The following is a 13,149-nucleotide window of genomic DNA, read 5'->3' on the forward strand; positions in this document are numbered from 1 at the left end:
CACAAAACACGCCTGAGTTTCTTGCCCAACAGAAAGTCCTCCAGTCACATTTCCTGTCCTCACCTTCTTGAAGACCTTTCCGTTGTTCTGTCTCTCATCCTCCTCCATGACCACCTCTCTGGTGCCCAAGCAGTCTCTGTCAGGGAACCTTCTGGATGCATCCTCAAACACCTTATCCAGTGTGTCTACCCCGGGGTGCAGGGACGACACCAGCCTCTTGGTGGCGCCCATGGCCCTGTAGGGCCCCGCGGGGCGACCCGTCACAGACTGGGCCTTGAGTCTCTGAGCCCGCTCCTGTTCTGAGCCAAGGCCTGCATCTGATTCTGACACAGAGCTGAAGAGGTAGGAGGGGAGGAAGGCTAGGACAGAGTACAGCCACACCGTCACCTGGAAGAGCAGCAGCAGCACTGGGTTCAGGTCCTCTTTCAGCTTCATCCTGACTGGGTGTGTGTGTGCGGGGGGGATGAGTTATTTCACTTTAGAACCCAAGGTAGGGTCCCAGGGTTTATGCTCTGAGCAGGTAGTTTATCACCAGGACAGCTCCTCTAAGTCTAAGGTGTGAATGGTTGGAGAGAGAATGAATCCTGCTGCCACTGACAGGGCAAGGTATTCATTTCCTGCTCCTTCTTCTTCTGCCCTTGTGGGTTTATCTGATGACAATGGCAGCAACACCTTACTCCTAGTCAAGGGACGACAAAAAACAACAACATTCAAACAAAGCTATTTATAATATGTAAATGTTATGTTATACATGAATACTAACACCAGTGCTTGAGCTACAATTCATCTGACACCATCTGAGCTTTTTAACCCAACAGTCACCAGACGCCACACTCCAAGATAATAGGTTTTAATGGATTCTTCCAATGTTTCTGTTGGTGGATCCTCAAGCACCCACCAATGGTAATGCACAGCCTGACGGCCTGGCCTACATAATAAGACACCCAGCCATGTACTATAGGCTACATCTCTGCCTGCGTGCTCCTTACCTACAGTGCCTTGCGAAAGTATTCGGCCCCCTTGAACGTTGCGACCTTTTGCCACATTTCAGGCTTCAAACATAAAAATATAAAACTGTATTTTTTTGTGAAGAATCAACAACAAGTGGGACACAATCATGACGTGGAATGACATTTATTGGATATTTCAAACTTTTTTAACAAATCAAAAACTGAAAAATTGGGCGTGCAAAATTATTCAGCCCCCTTAATTTAATACTTTGTAGCGCCACCTTTTGCTGCGATTACAGCTGTAAGTCGCTTGGGGTATGTCTCTATCAGTTTTGCACATCGAGAGACTGACATTTTTTCCCATTCCTCCTTGCAAAACAGCTCGAGCTCAGTGAGGTTGGATGGAGAGCATTTGTGAACAGCAGTTTTCAGTTCTTTCCACAGATTCTCGATTGGATTCAGGTCTGGACTTTGACTTGGCCATTCTAACACCTGGATATGTTTATTTTTGAACCATTCCATTGTAGATTTTGCTTTATGTTTTGGATCATTGTCTTGTTGGAAGACAAATCTCCGTCCCAGTCTCAGGTCTTTTGCAGACTCCATCAGGTTTTCTTCCAGAATGGTCCTGTATTTGGCTCCATCCATCTTCCCATCAATTTTAACCATCTTCCCTGTGCCTGCTGAAGAAAAGCAGGCCCAAACCATGATGCTGCCACCACCATGTTTGACAGTGGGGATGGTGTGTTCAGGGTGATGAGCTGTGTTGCTTTTACGCCAAACATAACGTTTTGCATTGTTACCAAAAAGTTCAATTTTGGTTTCATCTGACCAGAGCACCTTCTTCCACATGTTTGGTGTGTCTCCCAGGTGGCTTGTGGCAAACTTTAAACGACACTTTTTATGGATATCTTTAAGAAATGGCTTTCTTCTTGCCACTCTTCCATAAAGGCCAGATTTGTGCAATATACGACTGATTGTTGTCCTATGGACAGAGTCTCCCACCTCAGCTGTAGATCTCTGCAGTTCATCCAGAGTGATCATGGGCCTCTTGGCTGCATCTCTGATCAGTCTTCTCCTTGTATGAGCTGAAAGTTTAGAGGGACGGCCAGGTCTTGGTAGATTTGCAGTGGTCTGATACTCCTTCCATTTCAATATTATCGCTTGCACAGTTCTCCTTGGGATGTTTAAAGCTTGGGAAATCTTTTTGTATCCAAATCCGGCTTTAAACTTCTTCACAACAGTATCTCGGCCATGCCTGGTGTGTTCCTTGTTCTTCATGATGCTCTCTGCGCTTTTAACGGACCTCTGAGACTATCACAGTGCAGGTGCATTTATACGGAGACTTGATTACACACAGGTGGATTGTATTTATCATCATTAGTCATTTAGGTCAACATTGGATCATTCAGAGATCCTCACTGAACTTCTGGAGAGAGTTTGCTGCACTGAAAGTAAAGGGGCTGAATAATTTTGCACGCCCAATTTTTCAGTTTTTGATTTGTTAAAAAAGTTTGAAATATCCAATAAATGTCGTTCCACTTCATGATTGTGTCCCACTTGTTGTTGATTCCTCACAAAAAAATACAGTTTTATATCTTTATGTTTGAAGCCTGAAATGTGGCAAAAGGTCGCAAAGTTCAAGGGGGCCGAATACTTTCGCAAGGCACTGTACTTACTCACCCTCTGTCCCCCTGCAGCCAGCCAGAATGCTGGAGCACAGAGCTCCCTATCTAACTCCCACAAATAACTGTATAGCACGCTCTTTCTATCAATAACCACCAATACATAGATACGTACAGACAGACAGACAGCAGATTGACTATGATGGGCTGAGAAAGAGGAGGGAGATAGAGATACACTATATATACAAAAGTATGTGGACACCCCTTGAATTGAGTGGATTTAGCTATTTCAGCCACACCTGTTGCTGACAGGTGTATAAAAGGGAGCACACAGCCATGCAATCTCCATAGCCAAACACTGGCAGTAGAATGACCGTCAGTTCGTAAAATTTCTGCCCTGCTAGAGCTGCCCCGGCCAACTGTAAGTGCAGTTATTGTGAAGTGGAAACATCTAGGAGCAACAACAGCTCAGCCGTGAAGTGGTAGGCCACACAAGCTCACAGAACGGGGCTGCTGAGTGCTAAAGCTGTAGCGCGTAAAAGTTGTCTGTCCTCGGTTGCAACACTCACTACCAAGTTCCAAACTGTCTCTGGAAGCAACGTCAGCACAATAACTGTTCATCAGGAGCTTCATGAAATGGGTTTCCATGGCCGAACAGCGGCACACAAGCCTAAGATCATCATGCGCAATGCCAAGCGTCAGCTGGAGTGGTGTGAAGCTCGCCGCTATTGGACTCTGGAGCAGAGGAAACGCGTTCTCTGGAGTGATGAATCACGCTTCACCATCTGGCAGTCCGAAGGACGAATCTGGGTTTGGCGGATGCCAGGAGAATGCTACCTGCCCCAATGCGTAGTGCCTTTCTGTAAAGTTTGGTGGAAGAGGAATAATGGTCTGGGGGTGTTTTTCATGGTTTGGGCTAGGCCCCTTAGTTCCAGTGAAGGGAAATCTTAACGCTACAGCTTACATTGACATTCTAGACGATTCTGTACTTCCAACTTTGTGGCAACAATTTGGGAAAGGCCCTTTCAGCATGACAATGCTCCAGTGCACAAAGCGAGGTCCACACAGAAATGGTTTGTCGAGATTAGTGTGGAAGAACTTGAATGGTCTTTACAGAGACCTGACCTTAACCCCATTGAACACCTTTGGGATGGATTGGAACGCCGACTGCAATCCAGGCCTAATCGCCCAACATCAGTGCCTGGCCTCACTAATGCTCTTGTGGCTGAATGGAAACAAGTCCCTGCAGCAATGTTCCAACATCTAGTGGAAATCCTTCCCAGAAGAGTGGAGGCTGTTATAGCAGGAAAAGGGGGACCAACTCTATATTAATGCCCATGATTTTGGAATGAGATGTTCGACAAGCAGGTGTCCACATACTTTTGGTCATGTAGTGTAGATAAAAAGAGAGAGAGGTGAAGTTAGAAGAGAGTGAAAGCGCAGGGGGGAAACGAACCAGAGGAAGAGTGATAAAGAGTGTATGGGGGAAAGAGATGGAGAGAGAGTGAAGGGAGGCGGTTGGGTTATGGTTGAGAGAAAGGCCTAGGGTACATGCGTCTTTTACCCCCATGTACCCATTACAACCCACGATGCAATGACAGATGACAGTGGGAGAGAAATCATGAGAAAACAAAAAGATAATTACTTGACACATTGGAAAGAATTATCAAAAAAACTGAGTAAACTAGAATGCTATTTGACCCTTATCAGAGAGTACACAGTGGCAGAAAACCTGACCACTGTGACTGACTCAAAATTAAGGAAAGCTTTGAATATGTACAGACTCAGTGAGCATAGCCTTGCTATTGAGAAAGGCCGCCGTAGGCAGACCTGGCTCCTAAGAGAAGACAGGCTATGTGCTCACTGCCCACAAAATGAGGTGTAAACTGAGCTGCACTTCCTAACCTCCAGGCCAATGTATGATCATATTAGAGACACATATTTCCCTCAGATAACACAGATCCACAAAGAATTTTTGTAAATGTAAATGTACAGTGTCTTCGGAAAGTATTCAGACCCCTTGACTCTTTCCACATTCTGTTAAGTTACAGCCTTATTCTAAAATTGATTCAATTGTTTTTCCCCCCTCATGAATCTACACACAATACCCCAAAATGACAAAGCAAAAACAGGTTTTTAGAAAAGGTTGCTAAGTTATTACAATAAAAAAAAAAATATCACATTTACCTAAGTATTCAGACCCTTTACTCAGTACTTTGTTGAAGCACCTTTGGCAGCAATTACAGCATTGAGTCTTCTTGGGTATGACGCTACAAGCTTGGTACACCTGTATTTGGGGAGTTTCTCCCATTCTTCTCTGCAGATCCTCTCAAGCTCTGTCAGGTTGGATGGGGAGCGTCCCTGCACAGCTGTTTTCAGGTCTCTCCAGAGATGTTCGATTGGGTTCAAGTCCGGGATCTGGCTGGCCATTCAAGGACATTCAGAGACTTGTCCTGAAGCCACTCCTGCGTTGTCTTGGCTGTGTGCTTAGGGTCGTTGTCCAGTCTGAGGTCCTAGACACTCTGGAGCAGGTTTTCATCAAGGATCTTTCTGTACTTTGCTCCATTCCATCTTTGCCTCGATCCTGACTAGTCTCCCAGTCCCTGCCACTGACAAACATCCCCACAGCATGATGTTGCCACCACCATGCTTCACCGTAGGGATGGGGCCAGGTTTCTTCCAGATGTGACGCTTGGCATTCAGCCCAAAGAGTACAATCTTGGTTTCATCAGACCAGAGAATCTTGTTTCTCATGGTCTGAGAGTCCTTTAGGTGCCTTTTGGCAAACTCCAAGCGGGCTGTCATGTGCTTTTTACTGAGGAGTGGCTTCCATCTGGCCAATAACATAAAGGACTGATTGGTGGAGTGCTGCAGAGATGGTTGTCCTTCTGGAAGGTTCTCCCATCTCCACAGAAGAACTGTAGAGCTCTGTCAGAGTGACCATCGGGTTCTTGGTCACATCCCTGATCAAGGCCCTTATCCCCCAATTGCTCAGTTTGGCCGACAGCCAGCTCTAAGAAGAGTCTTGGTGGTTCCAAACTTCTTCCATTTCAGAATGATGGAGGCCAATGTGTTATTGGGGACCTTCAATGCTGCAGAAATGTTTTGATACCCTTCCCCAGATCTGTGCCTCGACACAATCCTGTCTCTGAACTCTACGGACAATTCTTCCGACCTCATGGCTTGGTTTTTGCTCTGTCATGCACTGTCAATTGTGGGACCTTATATAGACAGGTGTGTAGACATGCCGTTTCAAATCATGTCCAAGCAATTGAATTTACAACAGGTGGACTCCAATCAAGTTGTAGAAACATCTCAAGGATGATCAATGGAAACAGGATGCACTTGACCTTAATTTAGAGTCTCATAGTAAAGGGTCTGAATAATTATTTAAACAGTATTTCAGTTTTGTATTTTTAATACATTTGCAAACATTTTGTCGTTATGTGGTATTGTGTGTAGATTGCTGAAAAAATATGTATGTGGATATAACTGTGGGAAAAAAAAGTTTCCCATGATAATAAAACCCCTTGAATTGAGTTGAGTTGAGTTGAGAGAGAGAGAGAGATAGAGAGACAGCGTGATTGAGAGAGAGAGAGAGTGAGAGAGAGAGAGAGAGAGAGAGAGAGATTGAGAGAGAGACAGAGAGAGAGACAGAGAGAGAGTTGGAGAAAGAGAGAGATGGAGATACGTGCTTCTACACCTGCATTGCTTGCTGTTTGGGGTTTTAGGCTGGGTTTCTGTACAGCACTTTGAGATATCAGCTGATGTACGAAGGGCTATATAAATAAATTTGATTTGATTTGAGATACAGCGAGACAGACAGAGAAAGAGAGACAGAGACAGAGGAAGAGAGACAGACAGTGAAAGAGACAGACACAGAGAGAGTGGGAGGGCAAGGAGAGGGGGATGAGAAAGAAAGAAATAAGGGGGCTGAATGAGTCACGTTAACTCAGAATGGATTTCAACACAAATCCTCAACTGGGTGAAAGGTGCTCTACTACTTTATTCCAGATTGAAAACAAATGTGTGTGAAACTTTCACTGAAAGGGATTCTGTGTGTGTGATTTATTTGAGGATTATGTGTGTGAAATAGGTTATGTTATGTGTGTATGTTAACAGGGATGATGATAGCTACCTCCAACTCCTGAGGATACTAGTGTTGGGTAACTGTCCATGGTACTGGAAACCATGCTCATCCTCCCTCTCCATGGCCATCTCTGATGGTTACCCCAGAGAGGCTAAAGACATTGAGCTACAAATGGTAGCGAAGATATGCTATCTTGCATGGTTGGGCGCTAATGCTGTGCCATGTCTGTCCCTGCAGCAAATTTTCTAGCTAATTTCCCTAGCCACTGATCCATAGTATTGTCCTGCTGCTCAAACTCATTTTGTAAGTCTCTGTCTTTCTGACATGAGTTTCAACTGAGAAATAATAACAAGCAACAAAACACACAAACACGCATACGCGCGCGCTCACACACACACACACACACACACACACACACACACACACACGCACACACACCTACTGAATTAGCCTTAGACCTCAGCAGGCTATTTTAGCAGCAGTCATTAATTATTCATGTGAGAGAGCAGCTCAACTTCAACTCCTCTCCAGCAGCACGACATCCTTCCCCCTCCTTCCATCACACACACACTATCCCCTCTCCAAAATGCTCCCTAAAGACTCATGAATAAACCAGAGTGAGACAGCAACTCCCATAATTATCATCCTCCCTCTGTGCTGGCCTGGTGTACAATTACCCAGCACATCTAGCAGTGCCATAGCACACTCACAGTCACTATAATGAACTGATACACTGCTGAGGTTACTGACCGCCCGCTGGCTCTCTGTTTCCTTTTCCTTCTCCATGGACACATGGAAACACACACAATCTGGGTTTGTTGAAGTAGTGATTGGTTTTCTTGGAGTTTATTGGAGTAGTCTTTGGGTTCCTTGGAATAGTCTTGGGGTTTGTTGGAGTAATCTGGGCTGTCGCTGGAACCCAAGGTCGAAAGCACAGTGGCTGAAGTGAAGAATTGTTAGGCTAAAGTGAACAAATGATCTCAATTAGATCGGCTAAGCCGATGACTCTGCATATTGGGAGGGAAGAAAAAACTATACACGACTGATAAAACTCCAACTGTTTGCACCGTGGCGTTGGAACTCATAACTGTGACCGCACGTACGTTATTGCTGTAATATTTGACTAGCTAGCAATCAAATGGATGACTAAACTTATGTCATGTGTGACTGTTCCAGTGGTTGGATACACTGACTGACCAATGCTTTTTCTATCTGAGACTGGGAAATGACATATAACATCACATAGGAGAAGGGGCTGTGGGATGGGCTGTCTGGTATTAAAACACAAGTAGTCAGTCTCACACAAGTGAGACTGACTATACAGGTGATAGGTGAGAGTACAAAGGTAGTGTTGTATGAGGAGGAGAGGAGGCTGTGTCAACACCGTGACTTGATCCATGTGTGAGCCTTGGCAGGTGCCAGAGTACTAAGACTCAGGAGGCCATGAGGAGACCTGGTGAAGGAGGCCATGAGGAGACCTGGCGAATGAGGCCATGAGGTGACCTGGTGAATGAGGCCATGAGGTGACCTGGTGAATGAGGCCATGAGGAGACCTGCTGAAGGAGGCCACGAGGAGACCTGGTGAAGGAGGCTATGAGGAGACCTGGTGAAGGAAGCCCTGAGGAGACCTGGTGAAGGAGGCCTTGAGGAGACCAGGTGAAAGAGGCCATGAGGAGATCTGGTGAAAGAGGCCATGAGGAGACCTGGTGAAGGAGGCCATGAGGAGACCTGGTGAAGAAGGCCTTGAGGAGACCTGGTGAAGGAGGCCATGAGGAGATCTGGGGTTCATCTCTTTCTTTTTAAAGGACAGTGACTCTCCTGTATGTTTTATGCTTTATTGACAGACAGATAAGAAAGTAGCCTAGGTGAGGAGGAAACATAGTCGGAAAGGTGTGACACATTTCCTCTCTCCACTGCTAACAGTTCACTGACATATTGACATATTCTGACTGCATTGGGATTCCCTGCTTGAGAAACCGGACTAACACGTTAAACCTCTCTCTCTCCCTTCCTCTCTCTCCCTCCACCAGATGGGCGAGGCTGCAGGTTACGAGCCCTGTTTTGGAATTTACACTCGTGATAGGAGCAGGCATCACAGGCTAAAATGACATTTTTGCCTGTACTTATCAATTTAGCAATTTTTTGGTATTTTGGTCCATTAATATTAGTATTTTCCAAAAAGTAAAAATGTCAAAAGCTTGAAGAAATGTATATATTCAGTAGTTTATCATACTACCGTCATCAAAATATTATGAATTGTAACCCCTTTTAAATTGAATCACACTTAATTTAAATACCCCCCCCCCCCCCCCCCGGTACTGCTGCTCATTCTGTTCACCAGTTCCGGAGGTCTACGTCACCGGATTTCTAGGCTTCACTGAACGGGATTCATTATCATCAACCCGGGACTGTCTTGCCTGATTACACAGACATGGTTCCCATTTCCCCTGATTAGTAACTGTCTTTGTCGGTTATTGTTCCCATATCTGTTGGAGGTGTGAGTACCTATGCGTTGGTACAGCTGTTATGCTGCGTACTTTATATATTGTGTATCACGGGAATCGTCCCGTGTCGTTCAATGAGGATTACCCTCGCTCTTCTGTTTGTGTCCAGCCAGTGTTTTTGTATATGCGTTTGTTTTGGGTGTATTAAAAACCCCTATTGTGTATTCCTGCGCCTGTCTCCAAAATCCTTTATACCAGCGTGACACGCGCCAACTCATTTTTCTCAGCTTCAGAAGCATCTGCATTCACCACATCTTGTGTGGTTATCCTTAGACATATTCTCCAGACTTATACACAGGGAATTGTTCATAGGTTGTCAAATTGTATTCTAGATTGTTGAAAAATGTGCCAAAAATTCATTTTACGTACTTTTCTTTAGTGTTCTACAGATAGAAAGATTTAAAACAATATTTATTCACAATCGGTTATAATGTGTAAGTCCTGTCCAGGAGTGTCTTAACAAAATTAAACCAAAATATTTAGGTTGAATTCTTCCTGTGTCCAGAAAATGTCATTTGTGTGATATATGATATGTAAATATTTTATAATTTGCATATTTTCATACAATATTTCTGGGGGGAAAAGTATACAAAAAATACATTTGTGTCCACATTTAACTGGTAAAAGTTGATTGTGATATGATTAAGGGGGTTAAATACCCTATTAGGGTGTGGTGCCTGACCTTATGTCCATTATAAAGCTTCAACCAATAGAACAAACAAAAGCACATCAAGAATGAATAAGGAAGGGAAACAATTGCTCAATAATTGAGCTTTGTACAAGAGGGCAGGAGGTTTGGAAATGGCATACGACCATATCACAGTGGATTAATTAAGTAATTAATTGAGTAATATTTTGCCATTACTCCTCCCGTAGTTGGTGGGCAGGCAGACAGGCCGCAGTAAGAAGAAATCACTGCTTCCTTAACTGATTGTGAATGGGCCTTTTGTGTGACCACGCCACCCTCTCGTCTTGTCCACGCAGGCAGGCCACCTGGAGAAAGCTCAACGTTGCCATTGTATTGTGCCAACAGTCCAGCTCACGATACAGTGCCACAGCTAGGACAGCCACTGGAAGGGTCAGACTGTGTGTGTGTGTGTGTGTGTGTGTGTGTGTGTGTGTGTGTGTGTGTGTGTGTGTGTGTGTGTGTGTGTGTGTGTGTGTGTGTGTGTGTGTGTGTGTGTGTGTGTGTGTGTGTGTGTGTGTGTGTGTGTGTGTGAGCCTGTGTATGAGCCCGTGTGTGCACAGACTTCTCCAAATAATGGCGTAATCATACTTGAAAAGCTTTGAGTAAGCATGTTTTCACTGAATGTGATAACACAACACACAATGGAATGGATTATGTGGCTCAGACTACAGCTTTTCTTCTTAGAGTTTGAGTAGTAGCAGAAGCAAGCAACTAGACAGTAAACATACCAGACAACCACTAAAACAACTAGCCTAATCTGAAACTAAAGGTTCTCTATGATATCTTCCTTTCTCTGCCATCTCCCACACTGCTGAGTTTAGGATACATGAGCCTGGACGCAGGGATAGCAGACCATGACATTTAGCCTATGTATGCCATGCTGCTAAGTGATGGACCTCAAACATTTGATTCAAATGAATGATATAGGCCTATGACCTACCCTCTGAAACCTATTACATAAGAAGAATGCTCCACAGAAGAATGCTCCACTGAAGAACACTCCACAGATGAACACTCCACAGAAGAATGCTAATGCCACAGAAGAAAGCTCCTGCAGACAGAAACATGGCATAAGAGAGGAGGGCATACAACTGTGTGTCTGTGCACATATCCCATCGGACCATCCCTGGCAGACAATAGATGCTCTGTGTATAAGTACAGGCTCTCTCCAATAGACCAGCCTGATTTGATTGCAGTTGCCATGAGCCAAGTAAATGACAACAGCAGTACAAACAAGTCTAACAGTGGGCAAGATATTCACAACTAGAGTGAGTTACGAGACAGGACAGTCTTCTGGTAACATTATGCATAACATTTGTCAACGATAAAGTTTAGACTTTGTCAAACAAAATGTTGATTATGGTGTCCACACAAAGGCAATTGTGAAGACAGGCAACAACGACAAAAAAGTCCCATTACGAAAAATAAGTTATTATGTTATATTCTGTCAGATAATAAACAAAGGTACATTAACATGTCATTATTTATGTAATTATTCATTAAAATCAATGTGAAACTTATTATTGAGCATCTGAACAGTCAGTGGGCGCACTGCTGAGAAATCGTATCTGCAAGCCACAGGGATGACGGCGATCATTTAAAAAGGGAGTAAAACTGATTGAGCAGAGCAGAAAGAGGTTGTCAAAAAGACATTACCACCTATCTGGAATAGATATTATGTATCCTACAGATAATTAGATAATAGGTGACCGGGACAATCAGTCTTCCATCCTCTGCTCTGCACCGTATGGCGAGCAGCGCTGGCTGGATGCACAGCATCATGCACATCTGGACATCGCCGGCTGCCGCTGAGTGGGCATCATCGAGAAATAATACTTTATCGAGACACTTACCTTGGATAAAACACCTGGTGTATCAGCGACGAAAGGGAATGCGTTCTTTTATTTCATGAATTGGGTATTCAATTACACGAATTGCAATTGAATTCCCTCATCGTCTGCCTGCTTATATTGGTCGCCGCTCGCAGCTCGGAAGTGACAGGCGCGTCGTCATGGTATTATTGCACAGGAGGCATTCCCTGGCTTTTGATTGGACTCGTTGAGGTGGCGCGTGCTGGGGCCGGTCTGTGATGGAAATGAAAGGTTACTCCCGGTCAGAGCGCACAGAGTGGAATTTGATGAAGAAGGCGGAGAAACTTTTCAGACAGTAGGCTACAGTCATAATAAAACGTAATGTATACACTGTATTACACATAGCCTACATGTAGGTGTGTCATTGCTCGGGTCTTTGTACCGCAGAGAATATAGACCACATAGCCTACCAAAGACTGAAGTTATACAGATATGCATGATGCTGCTTTGGGGACACCTGTCGGATTAGGTCAACCATCAAATCCAATCAAACGAGTCAATAGGGGCGTCGCCTGAGTTTCAGAACATTAGGGCACTCGGCCACTGAGGTATCGGGCTCAGGCCATTGTTGTCTCACGTCAGATGGCATCACTCCTAGAAGACGCTCGTCCAAATCCGATCTGTCTTGAAGGAAGTGGAACTCGTCTCTAAAAATCTAGATTTTGCTCATCCGCCTAACACTAGCTATGACTCACTACAAACCATGCTCGATCAACTGAGCACACTTCTCCAGTTAGCAGCCTAGTGATTGCCATACAGTAGCTAGTTTGCCCGCTTGTTAATGAAGTTGTACTATAGCAAAGTAATGCGACTGTTCTCAGAAATCAGCAAGCATGTAGCCTATCTGACTTTGACAGCTGGCACTGTGCCTCACTACTTTCGGAGAACAGTCAGTGGTGTAGAACTCCGTGCACTAATGACGACAGAACAGATATAACTCATTGTGCATTAGCTATAACTTAACTACACTAGCTAGCAGGCTAAGTTAGAATTCAGCATTGAGTGTGTTAACTGGCGTTGTTAGAATTCCTCTTTCGTTTCATATGTATTGATTAGAGACTGGTTCAAAGCATTCGCCATCTAATTTTCGAATTTCATAAATATTCATTATACCAACACAAAATACATTAGCTAGATGTAGAATTAGGTAGTGAAGAATTGCCCATGAAAATAACGTCAATATTAGCTACAGGTTTATTGGTTTTGGTAAGATTAACTCTGATTCTTTTGAGGATGAAAGGGGGTTCAGTGGACAATGTCACCTTGGTAACATTTTAGAATGTTTGGACAGCAATTGTAGCCAAACGTCTTTTTAAATACCCCATGAGTGTTTGCGAGTTAGACAGATCCGTGCAGACGGCCTTCACGTTACCTAACGTAAGAGGATGGGGGTTAGCTCTGAAGACCAGGGGTTGACGGGG

General features: G+C 44.3%; 1 protein-coding gene across 2 annotated transcripts in view; it reads right to left on the bottom strand.

Annotated features, from left to right (window-relative positions):
* The window catches only part of LOC110507928 (long-chain-fatty-acid--CoA ligase 3), a 35,151-nt gene extending 23,098 nt beyond the window's left edge, over positions 1-12,053 (bottom strand). The window contains exons 1-2 of one of the 2 annotated variants that reach the window (XM_036964846.1): positions 11,711-12,053; positions 64-679 (exon numbers count right to left, since the gene is read on the bottom strand). In XM_036964846.1, coding sequence (XP_036820741.1) covers positions 64-435 — 372 coding nt within the window. In that variant the 5' untranslated portion in view covers positions 436-679; positions 11,711-12,053. The remainder of the gene's footprint in view (positions 1-63; positions 680-11,710) is intronic. The other variant, XM_036964847.1, reaches the window with a different exon arrangement.
* Positions 12,054-13,149: the final 1,096 nt, after the last annotated feature.

Source organism: Oncorhynchus mykiss, chromosome 27 (assembly GCF_013265735.2).
Source record: "Oncorhynchus mykiss isolate Arlee chromosome 27, USDA_OmykA_1.1, whole genome shotgun sequence".
In the NCBI taxonomy this organism is placed as follows: domain Eukaryota; kingdom Metazoa; phylum Chordata; class Actinopteri; order Salmoniformes; family Salmonidae; genus Oncorhynchus; species Oncorhynchus mykiss.